General features: G+C 35.8%; 1 protein-coding gene across 1 annotated transcript in view; it reads left to right on the forward strand.

The window, feature by feature from the left end:
• The window catches only part of LOC129940716 (SPARC), a 31,919-nt gene extending 11,201 nt beyond the window's left edge, over positions 1-20,718 (forward strand). Inside the window, exons 2-7 of the mRNA XM_056049155.1 lie at positions 19,105-19,166; positions 19,241-19,342; positions 19,406-19,487; positions 19,547-19,809; positions 19,878-20,225; positions 20,295-20,718. Of these exons, the coding sequence (XP_055905130.1) occupies positions 19,116-19,166; positions 19,241-19,342; positions 19,406-19,487; positions 19,547-19,809; positions 19,878-20,225; positions 20,295-20,354 (906 nt within the window). The 5' untranslated portion in view covers positions 19,105-19,115 and the 3' untranslated portion in view covers positions 20,355-20,718. The remainder of the gene's footprint in view (positions 1-19,104; positions 19,167-19,240; positions 19,343-19,405; positions 19,488-19,546; positions 19,810-19,877; positions 20,226-20,294) is intronic.
• Positions 20,719-21,718: the final 1,000 nt, after the last annotated feature.

A 21,718-nucleotide genomic window follows, 5' to 3' on the forward strand; every position in this document is an offset into this window, starting at 1 on the left:
GAGTAGCAGTCAGCCCTAAAACCCATTTGCTATAAGTACACTATCAGTGATTCCACGCCCTCGTGTAAAGCCACCCATACTCTTCATTCCACGCATTAGAGTTTGTTCAATTGTCTGGTCTGACTCAGACGATTGCAAATGCAAAATAAGAAAATTTCTTAGCATCTTTATTATGGTTTTGTTTAAGTGCACATAACGAATGAGACTCACCAAGAACATTTTTCATGAGATTTTAGATTTCCTCTAATTCATGTTGGCTAATGTTGACATCTTTTCAACAGCAATCAGGGCGTAAATAGTACTCATTAACTCTTGCAGGGCACTTCCACTCATCAGAAAACCTATTGAACCAATATAGGACATTAACAGGTAAACCCAATCTGACTACAAATTTTGATAGACGGAACTCAGATGAAGCTGCGGCAACGATTTCTTTACTTATATGAAGAGGCCGGTCAAATTTTACCACCAGAAATTTATAATCAAATTTGTCACACAAACTGCCAATGCAGTGTAAAGTTTATTATAGGCGGACAGTGGAGCGTTTATGAACGGTAGAGGAATGATTTAATTGTTTGCACTAAACAAGCCTGTTGTTATTAAATACATGTACCCTTTCCATCCTAGAATATCGTAAATGCCAATAAACCTTGATACCAACCAAAGAGTGTAAGATGGTTTTGGATGTAACATTTCTTCGGAACACGCATTCACATTCTCAAAAACTTGATTTTTTAATCCACCATTTGTTTTTTGAAATGTTTTCAAAGGAAGTGCTGCAAGTTCTAGAGTTGATTTAGCACAAGGTAGTTTTTTCAGCAAATAACTGATATCTCCAACAACTGAGCTTCAAAGTATGAAGGACAAAACCCTAAGCTTGATATAAGATTACCAACTTCTTAGAACCAAGCTTTCTGTATATAAATAATTCTAACTTTCATTTATTCACGTGATGTCGAGAATTGAACACCAATTTTACCAATTTTGTGTATTATTTTGTAGATGTTAGTTTGTATAAAAAAAAAACTGAATAATTGATTTTTATACAAATTTTACAAAATGTTGAAAACATTGTTTATAAGATGAAAGTTTCAAGCCAATATCTTTAATAAAAAGATATTTTAGTTGAAAATTAATTTTGCCAACTTTAAGTAGTGTTTTTTTAGGTAACTTCGATTTGTCTCAAAATTTTCATGTCAAAAACGTAATTTTTGTTTCATTGAATTATTCTGGAGGTAATATTATTTTTATTCGTAAACTTTCTTATTATTTTTCAGTCTTTCTGAATAAAAAAAAAACATAGTTTAATGTTTTTACAAAATTGCACATATTCGGTATCGTGTTAAATTATAAAATATAAAATTAAAGTGAAGCAGCTAGCGATATTGGTACGTGGGATATTTGGAGTTAAGTACAATTTTCAATTTCTATATGGAAGATTAAAAATGGTATCCCGAACGTACGTTCACATCATGCACACTTAGAAATAAATTGTTGTTGGCCTTAATCTGAATCTGGGGCCCTACTATGTGACTCGACTCTATTTTTGATTCTATTCGAAACTCATTTCCGATTCTACGTGTGAAAGTAAATCGGATGAACTTTATTTCAAAAAATGTTGGTCTTTCGAACGAGTTTCGAGTTGTTTGACAGTTTTAAAAACAAAAAAACATCAAATTTGTTGATAAGAATAACTATTACAAAAATGACACTGGGTGGTAAATGGAGTTCATATTCACTTCATTCGTCCGGCTATAAGTGAGCATTTCTTACACTTTGACGAAAGTAGTTCCTCGTTTATTCGAAAGTTCAGAAGAATATAATTGGCACTACTAGAACTATTCGATTTTCGTTGGTTTGAAAGTAGTCAAATAGACACACAGTACCAATTTTTCGAATTCGAGCAATTCGAGTTAAATAGAAGGGGCGCCTGGGTTTAAAATCACTCTATTACATCAGGTTTACCTTTAGTCCTGAAAGAAAGCGCGAACCATTTATTCTTAAACGGTTCTTGACAAAAAAGAACAAAACATATCATATACAATTTTTGAAATACATTGGAAAAAGGATATTTTTTTAAATTTGGGCACATAACAAAAACCGAAGCTCAGATTCAAAATCTTGATGCAGTCTGGAATTAACCAGAACCTCAACTAACATGCGTCTCCAACCAGCTTGGCCTATAGATAGCTGTCTCCAGTTTCGCACACCAAGTTGATTGCGGTCCTTAAAGCTGAGTGCAGAACCTGAGTCGTAGTCTTCCTCTACTGCACTGACCTTCGCTAGAGATTGGAATCGAACACCTTTCGGACTAGAGTGTTGATGTCAATTCACTCGAAATTACCCATTAGCAATCTATAAGTCTTTGAACTGTTATTGTTTTGAATAGATAAGTGTCGATGTACAGTCTGTACAGCTCGTCTTTGTTTCAGTGGGACAAAAAATTAGCTGGATAGTTTTTCTCCCGAAGTATCCTGCCTTGACAAGGTTATAGACTCAGCGCAGTAAATGAGAACCGGAATGATAAGCGTCTTATGGGTGGTGACTTTAGATGCTCGAGCGGGGACTTAACTACTCAAGTGCCATCTAAATACAAAAAAACAGCGATTTTCAACAGTTATTATTCGTTTGATTTCAGCACTGGTGTTGTTGTCTGAATTTATAGCAGCCTATGTAGACAAAGTAATTGAGCAGGTTCAGGCAACATAAGGGACTTCATTTGCAGTTAACTTCATTCTGTGAACGTAAATTTTGACCAAGGCATCTAGTTAGTTTTTCAAATGTCATATGAATTTCAAATTACTAACTTTCTAGTCAACTTTCCATTAAAGTTGCCTTGATTTTAAGATAATAATAATAATAATCAGATACTAGAAACTTGTCTAACTTTCAAGTCCCTTATGTCGTCTGAACCTGCCCATTAACTTCCTCAAAGTTATGTCAATTGTGACGTTTTGTCCAAGACGTCTTCGTGTAATGTCCTTTTTTGATGGCGGCATATAATAATTGGTCTTGCCCTTATTGACCACTAAACCCATCTTCTCCACTCCCGACACAATGCTCAAACCAAATTTGATATAAGCATACAAAATTAAGGGTTTATAAAAATCATTGGCTCTTTAACTCGCAACGTTGCCGATGAATAAAAACGTTTTTCGTAGCCTAACCAGATTCCTTAATTTTGTTTGTTACTTACTTACTTACTTACTTACTATTGGCACTACAGTCCTGTGTGAACTAGGGCCTCACCCAACAAACTTCTCCATCTAGCTCGGTCCCTAGCTAGATGTCTCCAGTTCGTCGTTCCATCTTCTCCTCCACTCCCCTTCGATGCATACGGGACCGTAGATCACACGAAGAATTTTTCTCTCGAAGCGACCCAAGGTGCTTTCATCCGCTTTTGTCATAGTCCATGCTTCTGCACCGTATAGCAGGACGGGTATGATAAGGGTCTTATATAGCAACACTTTGGTCCCTCGAGAGAGGACTTTACCACTAAATTACTTTCTTAGTCCAAAGAAACAGCGGTTAGCAAGAGTTATACTGCGTTTGATCTCAGCGCTGGTGTTGTTTTCTGCGTTTACAGCGGAGCCTAGGTAGACGAAGTCCTTGACTACCTCAAAGTAATGTCTGTCGATGGTGACGTTTTGACCAAGACGTCGGTGTTGTATGTCCTTTCATGACGACACCATGTACTTTGTTTTGCCCTCATTAACCGTTAAACCCATTTTTGCCGCCTCTGCCTCAATACTCACAAAAGCCCCATTGACATCACGCTGAGTTCTTCCGATTATGTCAATGTCATCAGCATATATGCCAGTAATTGGACAGACTTTTGAAAGATAGTGCCTCTAGTGTTGACGTCTGAGCTCTGCACTATTCTTTCAAGCACGATGTTAAAAAAATCGCATGACAGCGCATCATCTTGTTTAAAACCTTTTTTGACATCAAAAGGTTCTGTTAAGTTGTTTCCAACCTTTATGGAGCAGCGTGAATTCTCCATGGTCATCCTGCACAAACGGACGAGTTTGGCAGGGATGCCAAAACTAGACATGGCTCTATACAGCTCGTCCCTGTAGATGCTGTCATATGCGGCCTTGAAATCGATGAAAAGATGGTGGGTGTCGATTTGGTGTTCTTGGGTTTTTTCCAGGATCTGCCGTAATGTGAATATTTGATCAACTGTGGACTTTCCTGGTCTAAAACCACACTGACCTATTAGGTTGTTGACGATGGGCTTTAGACGTTGACATATTACGGCAGAGAAGATTTTATAGGCGATGTTAAGTAGGCTGATTCCTCTATAGTTGGTGCAGTTTAAAGGGTCTCCTTTTTTCAGGATCGGGCAAACAATACTGAGGTTTCATTCATCAGGCATGCTTTCTTCTGACCATATCTTACAGATAAGTTGGTGCATGCTCCTAACCGACTTATCTCCAGCTGCTTTAAAGAGCTCGGCATTCAAGTCATCCGGTCCAGCGGCTTTATTAGACTTCAACTTAGATATGGCAATCTTTACTTCGTCTAAGTCGGGAGGACGGGATTGTTGGCTTTCGTCGTCTATATTGAATGGATCATCCTGCCTGACAGCGGAATTCAGTTCTTTGTCGCCGTTATACAGTCTGCAGAAGTGGTCCTTCCATGTTGCCACTGGTTTTTGATACATTGTGTTGGCGGCAGAGAACTTCGAGAGAGGTTACTTATAACTCGGTCGGAAAAGGATTTGGCGATGTCTGGCGATTGTAGCCGTTCGACGTTGTACCTTCTCCCAGCACCTCTGGAAATCCGAAGTGCTACCTTGGCTATAACGAGGTAGTGGTCCGAGTCGATGTTAGCTCCTCGGAAAGTTCGTACATCCATAATGCTGGAAGCGTGTCTGACGTCGATCGCAATATGGTCAATCTGGTTGTTTTGTTTGTTAACAAGATCAAAATGCTAGTAGTAGATTTGTAGCCCAAAATTGTTGTCTAATTCCACTCATAATGCTGAATCAATTGAACTTGTTAAGCGAATAATCTAAGATCTTTGTGCAAAAATCTCCTCACGATAGTTAGTGAGATATTGTTCAGCTGTTTAAATCGATGTCGACTTATTCTAACTAAATAAAGTCTCATATTCTCGGCTATAGAAGCCGGTATTTTTCTAAATCGAATTTATTAAGTCATTTACAATATTTGAATTCAATTCAAATCAAAAAGTTAGACTTCCACTAGAATATACTTTGTGTGTTTAACTAAGTCGTGATATAAAAAAAATTGTGTCAAAACCCTAATTATGGGTTTTATTTTCTTAAGATTTAAAGAAAGATACATTTAGCTTAGATTGTTCTTGACATCAACAACAAAAAATAATTTCACAAAGAGTATGATGAGGCATTCATTTATTTGAGAATGAAGAATGATGCACGTTTTTATGTATCACAGCATTTCCATTCATCATTGTCGCAAATTAATTTCAATTGGTTGTAAAGATAAAAAGCACTATTAATATGACACCATACCATTTAGATGCCTTGTCTGCTCTCTGCAATCCCACCTACGAATATATGAATACTGAAAACATAAATTGTCTACTCTTTAAAAGTGTCATATGTCATAGCAAAAATATATGTATATAAATAATATACAAAGTGCATAGGTACAATTCGAACCTTCAGGGCTAGATTTTAGCCAAGAACATTATTTAGGAATATTAGGGCCCTTTTATCAGCAGGGAATCAAACGTCCGACGAACATTCTAGCAATCGATCGGAGTGTTTGACATAACAATTGATCTTAAAAAATTCCATTGTGAACAAAGATCAAAAATCTATTGTGAGTTGTGCATATTTACTTTTGACGTTTCAATTTCATTTACAATTTTTCAACGGACTGCTTTTGTTTCGTGTGACGAATTTTATTTTGGTTGATTTGAATTAAAAATGTAAGTAGTTTGCAATAAATTAATGGTGCTATTCAATTTTAGTGTTTTCTTTACGTAGAAATAAAATTGTAAGTAACAAAAATCAGCTCGCCAGATTGGTAGAAGGGATGGAAGAGAACCCAGACTTCGCTATGGGTGTTTATTCAAAGCCACTCATGAGTAAGAAGTGGGCAGAGATTGCGGTGGAAACAGCTTATGCCCACCAAGACGAGACTCAACCAAGTAGCCTGGCGTTCTTCTTCCATTGAATAGTTAAATTTTATCCATTTAGGACAAATATTTATTTGCAAGACATTTAAAACTTCTTTCAAAACAATTGAAACCGTTGGTTGAGCCATACCAATGTTAAAATTGTTCCCAACACTCAACTGGTAGCTTCCTTGCGCAAGGAATCTTTGGGAATGGATTGTTGTGTTTTAACTTGTCGTTGATATCTAAAAATACATTAAGGGAGGCTTCTTTCGAAAGTCTAAAGTTTTGAATGAATGTAAAAGCGAGCCAAATTAGATTTTGTAATGTAACTAAAAAAGATCTTTTGTCTACTACATACATATGTCTAGCCAAATCCATCGCATTTGAAGATTGACTGAAAATTTAATAATCAACAAATATTTTGACAACCATAATACCAAGAATGTCAATTTGAATCATTCACAATAGATCTAATTTCTGAAGAGCATTCACAGTTTATCAAAAATTTTGATTGCTGACAACGATAATACCAATTCATCAATTTCATTGAAAAATGACAACTAACGTATTGATAGATTTTATTTTTTTATGAAAAAAAACGGACTGTTCGATTTTTATAAATAAAACTACTGAATATCGCAAACAATATTTCCTGTGAAATAAAAAAAGTTTGAAGACAATATTTTTAATTTTTGAAAAGCTATTTGAGTCGAAAGTAAATTTTAACCAAGTTTTAGTATTATTTTTTTTTAGATTTTATATTTTGTAAGAAAAACTGCCAATTCGATTTTTCTAAAAAAATTTCTGAATGTTGAAAACAATATTTCTTATAAGATAAAACTAGTTTGAAGCCATTATCTCAAATTTTTGAATATATATTTGAGTCGAAAATTAATTTGTACCAACTCATGTTAAATTTTTATTTAAGTGTTTATTTTTTGTTAAAAAAAAACTGTCAATTCAATTTTTCTCAAAATTTTGCAGACATTTTTTTCAAATTTGTTGATAGCTGTACTCTCAAATTTTTGAAAAGATATTTGCTTCGTAATTCGATTTTTACCAACTTTGAGTAATGTTTTTCTTAGGTTTTTATTTTTTATACAAAAAACTGTTAATTCGATTTTTCTCAAAATTTTACCAGATGTTAAACACGTTATTTTTCGTGGCAAAAAATTGTATTGGAGATAAAATCATTTTGTATTCGTAAAATTTTCGAGGTGACACATTTTTTTTTAGTTTTTTTGATTTATAAAAAAAAAACGTTAATTGGATTTTTTTCAAAAAATAAAGATGTTTGGTATCACGTTAATATATATTATATACCTACAATTTAATTCATATCTCTAGCATTTTTGATTTCTGAGATATTAAGGGTTAACCAAAATGTTCACCTTTTTTTAAACTGCTATGGTAAAAAAAACCACCAACGAAATTTTCTTGTAATATCTGTAATAACAAAATTTATTTAAAGTCGATATCTGTTCTGGTTCTTGAGCTATGGACGACGAAAAAACGTCGCGAACGTACGTTCACACGCACGCACAGACATCTTTCTAAAAATCTTTTATTTCGACTCTTGGGACCTTGAAACGTCGAGAAATGTCAATTTGAAAAAATTAAAATAATTTTCAATGAGAAGTTAATAAAATGTGTTGAAAGAAAATTACTTGGCAAAATTAAGATACAAAAAATACAAATTAACCAATTTGTTGTCAATTATGATTTCAAACGGAGATTGTTTACAGAATCCGAAAACTCTGCTTTATAAAACAACAAAACGACTGTTGTAGTGATAGTAAAAACATTCATTATATGAATTTATGGTTAATATTTGTTTGCGTCATTTTTCAAACTGCATTTTCATGTTTCGAACTCGTACCTTTTGTACGCCTTACGGTCTTTCCTCCATCATAGGTGTATAACTTCTTGAAATTGATTTTATCACAGACTTCAACAAAAAGCAAGATCTGCCGAAACATCGCCACTATTCTTGAAAATGTACAACAGAATCGAAGGCAGTCAATTCCGCGTCGCTCACAAGAATTTGGCCTGTTGTAGACAACACCACTGTGAATTTTGAGTCGTGATTTGGGAATTGTGCACATACAAAATTCAATTCGTATGGGAATTAAAACCAAACTACTATGCGCAGCGTCAATAGTGTGTTCGTTAAATGGATTTCAGTTGGAAAATCATCTTTAGAGATGAGGTCCATAAGAAAAATTTTGCGACGTAAATTGGCGAAGATCGACTAGACTTTTCTTGTGGGTTTTTTTTCTTAAATCGCAGGTCAATTCAAATCCATAAGCCACAGACCACTGCGGGCCTTCAAAAATAATCGATGTCTTCGGTCAAATTCATTCTGATTTATGAATAATTTTCAACAACACCAATATTGCAAATTTAACCATCCACAATAGGTACAAAATATGAAGCATCCCCATCCCATATATCGTTTTCCATGGGTAAATGCAGATATCCGTCAAAAACTGATTATTAGTAATTGTACTAATAATTTGGCCACTGCCAATCACTAGGATGAGGCCACATATTTTTCAACCGATTTTCGTTCTTTATACCTGCTGGAAATTTCGTACCAATAAAAATTTACTACATTTGAGTAGGTAGATATTTTCTTTAAAAAAAGTAATAAAATTAAGGGGTTAAATAGAAAAAACAGTTGGAATTTCCCTACATTAATTAAAGAGCTACTTAAAAACAGTATGAAAAAGTGCGTCACTTGGATGAGGCCACATGAAAAATCTTATAAAATATCAAAAAAATGAAAGAAATGTTTACAGTTTTTGGTTTTCAAACATTTATTTATTAAGTTTTTCTCAATTAATAATGAGTATGCCCCCATTTTTCGATATGACCTCTATTAGACGGTTTGGAATGGAATCATCAAGTATTTTTTAAATAGTCAAGTGAAATCTCGTCCCAGGCATCACGGATAGCTTCAATTAAGGAGTCCTTGTCTTCAAATTGTCTACCGCCTTCATAAACGTTTCGAGATAGCCATGCCCATACGTTTTCGATTATGTTCAAGTCCGGTGAATAGGGTGGCCATGGCAAAAGCTCTACGTTTTCTGATAAAATCCAGCTTTTGACAACCCTGGAAGTGTGGATGGGGGCATTGTCTTGTTGGAAAATCCAAGGCAGAGGTCCAAAAATATTTTTCATCTTCGGAAATGAGCGTTCCAACAAGTATTTGTAGCTGTTTCCGTTCATTGTTAGGGAAAGAAACTCCAATTCGATTTTGCCATAGTAGGTGATAGCTCCCCACACCATAACACCTGATGTACGGCTGTGATGTCTTCCCAAAATTAGTTCCTCTTTTCTTAAATCATGGAAATAAAAGTTGTAACCATCGGGGCCGTCAAGGCTAAACTTTTTTTCATCCAAAAAGACGACGCGTTTCCATTGACTGCTCCAAGAGACATGTTCTGTTGCAAAGTTCATTCGCAGCTTCTTGTGTACTTGCTTTAGAACAGGTTTCTTTTTGAGTTTTCTTCTCTGGATAGTACCATCTTTTCTTATTATCCTTCGGACTGTCGAAATACTGGCTGATACTCCGCTTCTGGACCTTATTTTAGTAGCTGATTGAGTAGAATTTGAAGCAATACGTAAAATTAACCGCTTTTCTCGGGATGTTGTTGCTTGGGCTGTGCGTCCTTTTTGGTTTTTTCCATAGTTTTGAGGATCAGCAGGATAGTTGCTTACAACTGTCTTACTTCTGTTTAGCTTACTTGCTATTTCTCGGCTTGAGAGTCCCATTTCCTTGAAAGCATCGATTTGTCCTCTTTTTGCTACTGTCAACGTCTTTCCGGAACCCATTTGTAGTTGAAATTTAATAAAAATAGTTATTTGTAAAACGTTCTTAAATATTGTAACCCAAATTTTCTTCTACAGCGAAATATTCCCATTGGCCTCATCCTAGTGACTCACTTTTTTATATCCTTTTTAGGTAGCTCATTCATTAATGTAGGGAAATTCCAACGGTCTTTTTTAATTAACCCTATAATTGTATCACTTTGTTTTAAGAAAATATGTACCTACTCTCATGTAGTAAAATTTTCCGGGTTAAAGAAATCCAACAGGTATCGGACCGAAAATCTGTTGAAAAATATGTGGCCTCATCCTAGTGATTGGCAGTGTATAAGTGCAAAGGAAGGTACAAAAAATAGGTGGCCCAACAATCCGTTGAGAACTAGGGCCTAGGGACTTACAACTCTCAACCATTCATGTGTCAAAGATGGATGGGTCCTACAGTTTTATGCCGAATCCGAAAGGCTAATTTGAAAAAGCACTTTTAATAACAAAGATTACTCTTGGAGGATTTGTAAACTCCTCGCAAGAGGCAGTACCAGTGAAAGAAACTTTAGGTGGCATAGGCAGGGATCGAACCCAAGACCTCTCGCATGACAGTCCATCGCACTAACCATCACGCCACGGTTACTACACAAAGAAAGGCAAAACTGCCGAAAAATCAAAAACGGGAAATTTGTGGTTTGACAGATCTAGATCAAAAGTAAATTCATTTATTTAACACATTTCGTCCAAAACATGAATATAACTCGCATATTTAGGCCTAAAATAAGTTTGAGCCTTTTAGATAGGATACAAAAAAAGGGCGTTGAAAATGAGAAGCTATAGAACTATAACCGAAACATTTACATCTCTCAAACACGGGCGCAATATTTCATGCCTTTCGCTGTTTTACAGATACTTTTACAAACAATGTTCAGTAGAATTAGCCAGTTACATTCCCCCCCTTAAACAATTTAGCCATAATACTCGCAGTTCCAGGAATGCTCATCAGTTTACCCTCGAGTTCAATTTCGAACGAACTGTTAAGTAAAGGGTGATTTTTTTGAGGTGAGGATTTTCATGCATTAGTATTTGACAGATCACGCGGGATTTCAGACATGGTGTCAAAGAGAAAGATGCTCAATATGCTTTGACATTTCATCATGAATAGACTTACTAACGAGCAACGCTTGCAAATCATTGAATTTTATTACCAAAATCAGTGTTCGGTTCGAAATGTGTTTCGCGCTTTACGTCCGATTTATGGTCTACATAATCGACCAAGTGAGCAAACAATTAATGCGATTGTGACCAAGTTTCGCACTCAGTTTACTTTATTGGACATTAAACCAACCACACGAATGCGAACAGAAGAGAATATTGCGTCTGTTTCTGAGAGTGTTGCTGAAGACCGTGAAATGTCGATTCGTCGCCGTTGGCAGCAATTGGGTTTGTGTTATTCGACCACATGGAAGATTTTACGCAAAGATCTTGGTGTAAAACCGTATAAAATACAGATCGCGCAAGAACTGAAGCCGAACGATCTGCCACAACGTCGAATTTTTAGTGAATGGGCCCTAGAAAAGTTGGCAGAAAATCCGCTTTTTTATCGACAAATTTTGTTCAGCGATGAGGCTCATTTCTGGTTGAATGGCTACGTAAATAAGCAAAATTGCCGCATTTGGAGTGAAGAGCAACCAGAACCGTTCAAGAACTGTCCATGCATCCCGAAAAATGCACTGTTTGGTGTGGTTTGTACGCTGGTGGAATCATTGGACCGTATTTTTTCAAAGATGCTGTTGGACGCAACGTTACGGTGAATGGCGATCGCTATCGTTCAATGCTAACAAACTTTTTGTTGCCAAAAATGGAAGAACTCAACTTGGTTGACATGTGGTTTCAACAAGATGGCCATTTTGAGGGAAAACTTCGGAGAACAATTCATCTCAAGGAATGGACCGGTAAGTTGGCCACCAAGATCATGCGATTTGACGCCTTTAGACTATTTTTCGTGGAGCTACGCCAAGTCTAAAGTCTACACAAATAAGCCAGCAACTATTCCAGCTTTGGAAGACAACATTTCCGAAGAAATTCGGGCTATTCCGGCCGAAATGCTCGAAAAAGTTACCCAAAATTATACTTTCCGAATGGACCACCTAAGACGCAGCCGCGGTCAACATTTAAATGAAATTATCTTCAAAAAGTAAATGTCATGGACCAATCTAACGTTTCAAATAAAGAATCGATGAGATTTTGCAAATTTTATGCGTTTTTTTTTTAAAAAAGTTCTCAAGCTCGTAAAAAATCACCGTTTATAAAGATTCTTTTTTTCAACCACTCATCGAGAATGTGGAATGCTTTACCCAACTCTTTTTTCCCCTCCCATTTCAATATTCAAAATTTTAAGACCAATGTGCACCGGTATCTCCTCTGTCATCCTTCCCTATTTTCTTAATACTCGCACTGTGTTTAACCGTAAACGTGTTAAGGGTATTACTATCCCCTTGAGTGCCTGTACTGTATAAAAAAATTAAAAATCCCAACAGTTTATCAAAAAAATGTACCACTTTCATTATAAATATCAAATTTTGTATTGATAATTGACACAATCGAAACAGGGCTGTGGGGTCTAGACTACAACCTGACCAATTGCCCCATGACATATGCTGGAGCAATTCTTTTTTTATCATTCTTGACAAATCTGTATCTTATGGTCTAGATCGGAATTCTGTTTGTTTAACAAACCATGTTATCATGAATCTATATTATTAAAGCGCCCTTTGTGATAAGGGCGATTTCATGGCTCAAATCAAGCCTTGACTCAATACGGACTTAACATATTATGTGTCGGCTTTAGATTACATCTCAAAATTTGTAATGTGTACAATATGTTGTTCATAGGAAAGAAAGTCTACCCACATCATTCATGTTTTTCCTAGGAATTCAAGACTTAAGCAACACCTTACCTAGCCATCTATATATCCCAACACTATGCATTGCATATTATAATGCTTAAAGTTTATACTCGTTCGTAACAAGAGCGCAGTTGATGAGACATTCCATTAATGCCTGCCACGCGATATTTTTTTCGCAATATGGAACAATATTGATAAGAAGAAAAAATAAATATTACGATGCTCAATTTTACACAACGGAAGCTTTGTATTTTCTGATATGGTCCAACACAAAATGTCACAAAGGTCTCTGACTGCAATCTCTTAACTTTGCTTTTTTTATTTTGTTTTAATTTTTCAGTAAGAGATATGAAATTGTATTAATGTGTTTCTTTTTGTTGCTCATAGTTTAAAGTAAGTAGAGGGTGTTTTTTTCGCTGCAAAAGAATTTCGATGGTTATTGTCTATAGTTTGAGACCATTGAGAATGCTGTAAAATGTGTGGCCAATTTTGTTCTGGCGGTTTTGGAAATCCTATCATTAGGATTTTATTTAACGTCGGAATTAATTTTGGAAATTTACTTTGAATTATGTGTTTAGCGATGAAACTCATTTCTGGTTCATCAGTTATTATCAATAATCGATGACAATCCTCAAGCCATGGACAAAGAACCATTAAATCTGACTGATTTGTTTCAACAAATTGATTAACTTAACATTGAAGACTTTCAGTTTCAAAAAGACCCAACTTATTATACAGCGCGCTTAATCTTCTATTTACTATAAAATATGTGGATATGGTTCAAGTCGTTGGGAAATGCCGAAAAACCAGCAACTCTAGAAGCATTGGGCAAGACGAGTTAAATTTCAAGTATCTGATTGGTTGGCAAAAAATGTCCTTCCAATTAAGGCAACTTTATTGAAAAGTTGACTGGAAAGTTACCCAAGAAAAATCTCCCTAACTATTAAGTCAAGTCAACTTATGTCACAATGACAATTGATCATGTCTTTCATTTAACTGAAAGCTATGCTTTATTACTCTGTGAATTATTTATTTTCTGCACAATTCCATTTAATGTTTTGTGTAAAAGGGTTCCTTGTCAATTTTGAAAAGAAAAAACTAGTACTTCTTTACAATTCCAAATATAAATCGTAATGGACTTGTAGCTTGTCTGAGGAGTGTTTTGTAGGCGATAGTTTTGCTAAAGTAGAGGTTTGCGAAGTAAAGTTCTGAGATTGAAATTAATGACATTTAAAAAAGTAACTAATTATTTTGGTCAAAATTTAAGTTCAAAGAATGAAGTTTACTGTAAGTGAAGTGAAAGTAAGGCAAGTTTCAAGTATCTGATTGGCCAACTGCCAACAAAATTCCCTTCCAATTAAGGAAACTTTATTGGAAAGTTGACTGGAAAGATAGTCAAGAAAGTTTTCCCCAACTATCAAGTCAAGTCAACTTATGTCAAAATGACAATTGATCATGTTTTATGATTCAACTTAAAGCTGAATTTTATTACTCTATGATTTATTTATTTTTTGTACAATTATAAATAAATTTGGAAAAGAAAAAAGTAATATTTTCTTCAATACAAAACACAAATTGTGATGGACTTGTAACTTGCCTGAGGAGTATACTGTAGACAATAATGATTTTGGTTGTTTTTGTAGTCTGAACTTAAAGTAGAGGTCTGTGAAGTAAAGTTCTGAATTTGAAATGCATGACACTTAAAAAACTAACTATGTTGTTCCCTTGGTCAAAATTTACGTTCAAAGAATGAAGTTGACTGCAAATGAAGTCCCTATGTTGTCTGAACCTGCCCATTGGAAACTAATATTTAAGCTGGCATTGGCTCCATTCGGGTAGATTAATTGAAAAAAGTATGACCTATTAAATGACTTTACACAAACCGTATTTCAAAAATAAATGCCATGAAATTATCTCACAGAACATAATAATATAAAATTCAATTAAAAAAATGTGCATGTCTTGTTATTTATTTAAAGTTCTCAAGCTCTTAAAAAAACACCCAATACTTGTATACCTACTTTACTAGTTTCATTATGAAACAAGTTATATTAAAAAAATCAAATAATATTATATTTCATTGAGAATCACAAAAATAGATTATTATGCCAACATCATCGTCGCCTTGAAAATTAACACAACTGCCTGGTAGCGATTGGGTAAATAGTTATCTGTCTGATTAATCCGAGAGAGCGAAAAAATTCTGTTAAATTAATTGGTTTTAGAAATTAATATTGCAAAACCTTAAAGTTCAATACCATAACTAAAAAAATATAACCTCGAAAACGGTTTTAAAAACAGAGATTTTAATTATTTTTTGTGTTTACTAATCATAGGTTAGGAACCGAACTAAAGATCTTTAGCACCTTGGAAGTTATTTCAAAGCTTACAATTACTTAACATTGATCCTTACTAAATCACAATTATATTGTAGACTTGTTTGACTCTTTGTTCTGAAGACAATGTCAACTATAGTCAAATTTGAGACATTAACAGGTTAAGTACTTCATCAAGAGCTTCAAATGAATAGGCTAGTAGGGAAATCCAAGTGGTACCATACCAGACTATTGATCGGAACCACTCTACCTACAAATTTTAATCGAAAACTCTACATTATCGGGCTCCCAATTCACATGGAAGAAATCTGAGACACGATGGCATTCTGCCCTCCCAACACTTTGCTTCCACTTATTTAGACGAAATGCTCTTACATCTCCGTGGTTAGTGCGTTGGACTGTCTTGCCAGAGGTCTTGGGTTCGATCCCTGCCTATGCCATCTAAGGTTTGTTTCACGGGTACTGCCCCTTGCGAGGAATTGACAAATTCTCCGATAGTAATTCTTGTTATGGAAAGTGTTTTCTCAAATTAGCCGTTCCTATTCGGCTTAAAACTGTAGGTCTCCTCCATTTCTGACAACAATACTCTCACACAGGAATGATTGAGAGTCTTAAGTCACTAGGACTTAGTTCTCAACGGACTGTTGCGCCACCCAATATAATTTAATTAAATTCTTACATCTTCGATGGCTTTTTCATCAAACCAGAGGTTCACTGGAGCCTGATGGCTTCCCTGCCTATATATAGTTTTCCGCTTCACCAGGTCTTTAACTACCAACTTTTTTGAATTCGTGTCCTTTACACTCTTGGCGTTTGAAAAGGAAACGGAGTTAAAGTAATCGCCACTGACTTTAGCGAAGCCTCCGACAAAATATCCCACTGTCTTATACTCTATAAGCTTTCTACCGATTCTGTTGCAGTAGATTTCTTCTGACCTAGAAAGCCGCATACATAATGTTCGCTTAAGATGCGCTCTCTCCTTCCGTTTACTTGATGCCTCTAGTACCTCTCCTTTTTATCCTCACCTCATTAATGATATGAAGTTGATTTCTAAATATTCCCATATGTCACTTTACGCTTGACACCAATTTTTTCAAGTCCATTACGTCGATACATGATACTTACCTTATTCAACTAGATCTCAATAGTTTCCTTCGAGTCCTACCTTGGCCTTTAATTAAGTTTGGAATAATGCTGATTAAAATTTACAATGAAAGACGACCTAAGAATATCTCTAAGAATATCTCAGAAATGGCCTTAGTTAACGATATAAGAACAAATAATTCTTACTTACTTGCTTAAGGTAGCGCTACCTACAGTCCTGTGTGAACTAGGGTCTCACCCAACAAACTTCTCCCTATTTAGATGTTCCAGTTGCGCGCTCGAAGTTGGGTGAGGTCACTTTCCACCTGATCCTTGGCCTTCTTCTACAACATTTGAAGACTTTCCAAACCGGACCTCAATATCATTGAAAATTTGGCAATTGTCGATTTGATGTTCTTCGGTTTTATTCCCACGATCTGTAGTGTTGTAATGTGAATATTTTATCGACTGCGGACTTTCCTGGTCTGATAACGACTTATCAAGTTGTGGACGGTATGCCTTATTACTGCAGATTTTGCATGCGATGTTAATGTGACTGATTTATCTATAGTTTGTGCAGTTTGAGGCCCTCCTTTTTTCAGTACCTTTAAAACAATACTTAGGTTCCATTCATCGGTTATGCTTTCTTCAGACCATATATTACAAAAAAGTATCGGTATTTTAAGCATCTGCTCCAATTGCTTACACTTCAGCCCCTTAGATATGGAAATATTTGCTTGGTCGGAAAGTCGGGAAGACGGAATAGTTGGCTATCGTTTTTTATATTGAATGGATCATCCTGCGTGACAGCGGAATTCGGTTCATCGTCGCCGTTATGCAGTCTGCAGAAGTGGTCCTTCCATATCCTCAGCATTAGCTCCGGTTTTACTTTAATGCTTTGGTCATTGCAGCCTTCGGCTAGAGGTGTATGCACTTGTGGATTTGGTTATATCTGTTCATAAAACTTTCAAACTTCATTTCTGCTTTTGAACCTTTCAAGAGCTTCGACCACACGTGTTCTCATTGTCTCTCTTTTTCCTTCTGAGAAGTCAGTGTTTCCCTTTCCTCTTCTGCTCATACAACTCGTAAGCAGCTCTTGGAATTCTAGCGTTGGTGGCTGTTTGAAAACCAGCACCTTAAAGGCGGCTATTTTGATTGCATCGTGGTTCTCGATTCATTGAACTTTGAAAGAGGTTACTTGTGTCTTTGTTTAGAGAAGAATTTGGCGATCTCTTGCGGCTGTAGCTTTGCATCTTCTCCCAGCATCGCACTATTTTGCCATAAGTCTGGAACTCGAAGTGCTACCTTATGATGATTTACCTTTGCGAAAGGAAAAAAATCAAGCAAAAAAAGAGAGTGGATGAAGGACTGGCTCTATAAACGGAATATTCGATCGCATGTAAATTTATTAAAAGAGTTGGAGATAAAATCGCCAGTAGTTTTTGAAATTTTTTTGAGGATAGATTCCACAACCTATGCAGAACTCCTTTCTAAAATAACGCCGTCTGTACAGAAAAAAACCACAAACATGAGAGATACAATCACGCCAAATGAAAGATTGTCTGCAACTTTGCGATTTCCTGCTTCACCATTGTCAACTTTGTTTTTCTTCCGCGATGTGTACTCTACGAAAATCTGAATAAAATGAAGTTTTGCTCGCGACATCGCCACAGACGACGAACATTGAAACCGGCGAACACGATGAAATCAAAATTTTTCTGCAACAGCGAGCCGCTCGCAAACAACCCCACAGACGACGAATTTAGCACGAGCACGAGCATGTTGCGCTAGCATGTTCGTCGTCTGTGGCCACCTTTAGTGGATTTAAAGGATGGGGGAAACGCGTACTGGCTACCATAACGTTTCACCAAGCAGCAAAATCGATGAGACTAAATCCGTTATCGGTTTGAAATTATTCTCGTGCAGGCTTCCGTACTAGCTTGCCATTTAAATTTCCTTAAACATTTTTAATAACGTGGCTAGGACACTGCTAATATATTTTGTCCAAGAGCTCGAAGGACATAACCTTAGTATTGTCAACCTTTTCTTCTACGAGGCGTGTGCGCATATTACACTTAAGTTGCCGAATTTAGCCTTGATGCGAATGCGTTCGTTGGTAAACCTATAGCTTAAGACTTGTTGCCCAAGTCTGGCTTCAATGACGAAACCACATCCAAATAGGAGATATTAGTTTTCTCGGCAGTAGTCACCTAATAAATATCGCAGATTTTCATTCGCTTCTTCCTCGGCACTTTCCACCGCATTTCCTAAATGCCGATAATATTTGCTTTATTGCAGGTTGACATATTTATCCGTTTCGGGCCTCCGATAATTATTCGATTGCACGTGGTCTACTAAGGAACCTAACATTCCCCGTGCATATCCGAAGTTTTTTGTCCTTAAATTGTTTGTATGGGTTGTCAACAGTAAATCCGTCCGTATCCGAGGCAAATTATTCATATCAATTAAATATCTTTCTCATTATAATTAATTTTTTTAAATATTCTGCAACTATTCAAAGTAAAATAGTATTTATATTAAATAAGAAGACAGCCAAATCTTCGATTATAACAATTTTAAGTTTTTGACACCGTGACCTCTTTTTTCAACATAAAAACTTGTACATTATTCTTTTTTCGAACATAACAAAAAAAATACAAAACAAAAATGGAACAAAGATTAGTTTCTATGGTCCATCAAGTACCCTCCACTCCATACGCAACGATAAGACGACGGAGGTCATACATTTGCGACACTTCTTATCACAATTCATTTTCCGCTTTTAAAGAATTTTTTAAAAGTCTGATGATATTTTTTCTATTCGAAATTTCATTCTAATTTTTCAGGCGGAATCATCATGAAGTGGAGCTTACTGATCGTTTTGGGATTATTTGCCCTAACCACTCAGGTAAAATATACATATCCGTTGTTTGTTTTAAATTTTCAAAACTAATTTGTTTATATCCATTTTTTTAAATCAAGGTTAAATCTGAGGAGGATGATTTATCATTGAATTTTGATGATATCGAAGACATCAACGAGTCCGATGAGAAACTTCTCAGGGAATTGGAAGAAAAAATGATGGTAAGTCGCCAGATAAACGCAGCGCTCGTATAATTTGATTCAATATAATCCTTTCCATTACAGGAAAAGGATATTGACCGTGAAAAGGAAATTGCTTCTAAATTTGTTGAAGACTCAAACAACGTACTCACCCCAATTGTAGAAAGTGAGTTAAATCAAAGACGCATTTTTGCTCGGTTCTTAATTGAATGCCTTGTCTTTTAGTTGACCCATGTGAGAAAATGCACTGTGGAGCTGGACGTGTCTGCCACAGTACCGGAGAGGAGGCCGAGTGTATTTGCATTCAGGATTGCCCCGAGGAAAATGATACCCGTCGTCATGTATGCACAAACAAAAATGTTACCTGGCCATCTGATTGCTCTGTGTACCAAGAGCGTTGCTTCTGCGATACTAAGGACGAGCGCTGCACTAACCCCTCTAACAGCCATTTACATATTGACTACTATGGTGCTTGCCAAGAATTGCCAGTGAGTTTCTAGATGCTTGCCAAAAATGAGTCCACATTTTGCAAGTTATTTATTTTCTGTTTTTGTAGGGTTGCTCTGAAGAAGAAAAGAAGGACTTCCCTCGTCGTATGCGTGACTGGCTCTTCAACGTTATGCGTGACTTGGCCGAACGTGACGAATTGACCGAACATTACATGCAAATGCAAATGGAAGCTGAAACTAACATGACTCGTCGCTGGGCTAACGCTGCTGTTTGGAAATGGTGTGATTTGGATGGTAACACTGATCGTTCTGTATCTCGGCACGAGTTGTTCCCCATTCGTGCTCCACTTGTTAGTTTGGAACATTGCATTGCTCCATTCTTGGAATCGTGCGATCAAAACAACGATCACAGAGTAACATTGGTTGAGTGGGGTAATTGCTTGGAATTGGAACCGGTAATGATTTTTGGTTTTTCTTTTATTTCAATGGTTATTCAAATTTTAATTTGTAATTTTTGTTTGTAGGATGAGCTTTATGAAAGATGTGATGACATCCAGAAGAGCATTCCCCATCTTTTGGGATGAAAATTAAAAAACAATGACAATACAAATAAATTGTATTTTTAAGTTATAAACAAAAACATATAACACGAAATGAAATTAAAGAGAAATTATTTCTTCTTTTTTTATTTAACAACCAAAGCGGAATGCTAGCCATTTGTTTTCTTTTAAAAATAAGTTTGTAATTGTATAGCTTTAAAAAAACAATGATATGCACAACTTTAAGTTGTATATTTTAAGTTATAAACAAAGAATAAAACACGAAATAAAATTAAGGGAATCTTTCTTTAATTTTTAACAGCCAAAGTGGAATGCTAATTATTTCTTTTTTTGTATAAGTAAGTTTGTAATTTTATAGCTTTAAACAATAAATATGAATAAAAAGCTCTTTGCGTTGGTTTTAATATAACATTTTTTGTATTCGTTAAACGTTTGGTTTTACACAATCTCAAGTCTCAAGTTCCATTAGGAAATTATTTTATTATGAGTTTCAACTGAATGCAATTCTACTTGGAATTATTAATATTACTATTATTATTTATTAACAGGTAATTAAAATGACATGGTATTACTATCTTATTTTTGTTTAAATTTAAATGTTTGCTTTTAAAATGAAATCTGTTATTTAATTGATATTTTTGAAACTAGGGTTGTGGAAAGTTTCATACAATTTATTTTGTAATACATTCTGGACTACGATACATACGACCAAATTACTGCAATGTCCCAAAGGCAGCACAAATTTTTGGTCATTTGTAAAAAACATGAGGAATTCAACCTCTTCATTGGTTCCTACACTCGTTGTGAATGACACTCCTTTTGTTAGCTCTTTAGAGAAAGCTAATTTTTTGCTAGGCAGTTCGCCACCGATTCTACGCTGCCAGTGAGTGTTATGACTCCGCCTGTACTTAAGCGAGTTAGTGATTCCATTTGACCAATCTTTTTTCGCACTCGTACTGTGACAAGAGTCCTTAGAGATCTAAACACACATAAATCCGCTGGTCCGGATGGTATCCCTGCTATTGTTCTGAAGAGGTGTTCTTCAACGCTGGCAAAACCACTGCGTAAGCTTTTTCATCTGTCCTACTTCTTAGGTCTTTTTCCGAGAGGATAAAAACCTGCATTTGTCCAGCCCATCCCCAAAAAAAGCCAATCTTCCTCACCCTCTAATTAACGACCGATTGCACTTTCGTCCCTTCTTTCCAAGGTCATGGAAACGCTAATTAATTATCAGCTGTAGAAATATCTCGAAGATCGAAAGCTTCCACTGGTGATCTCATGGTTCATCTAACTAACAGTGGAGTAAATCTTTACATCGTTTTGGAGAAAGTAAGATTATTGCACTTGATATTTCAAAAGAATTTGATAGGGTTTGGCATCAGGCTCTC

Source organism: Eupeodes corollae, chromosome 1, assembly GCF_945859685.1.
Source record: "Eupeodes corollae chromosome 1, idEupCoro1.1, whole genome shotgun sequence".
NCBI lineage: Eukaryota > Metazoa > Arthropoda > Insecta > Diptera > Syrphidae > Eupeodes > Eupeodes corollae.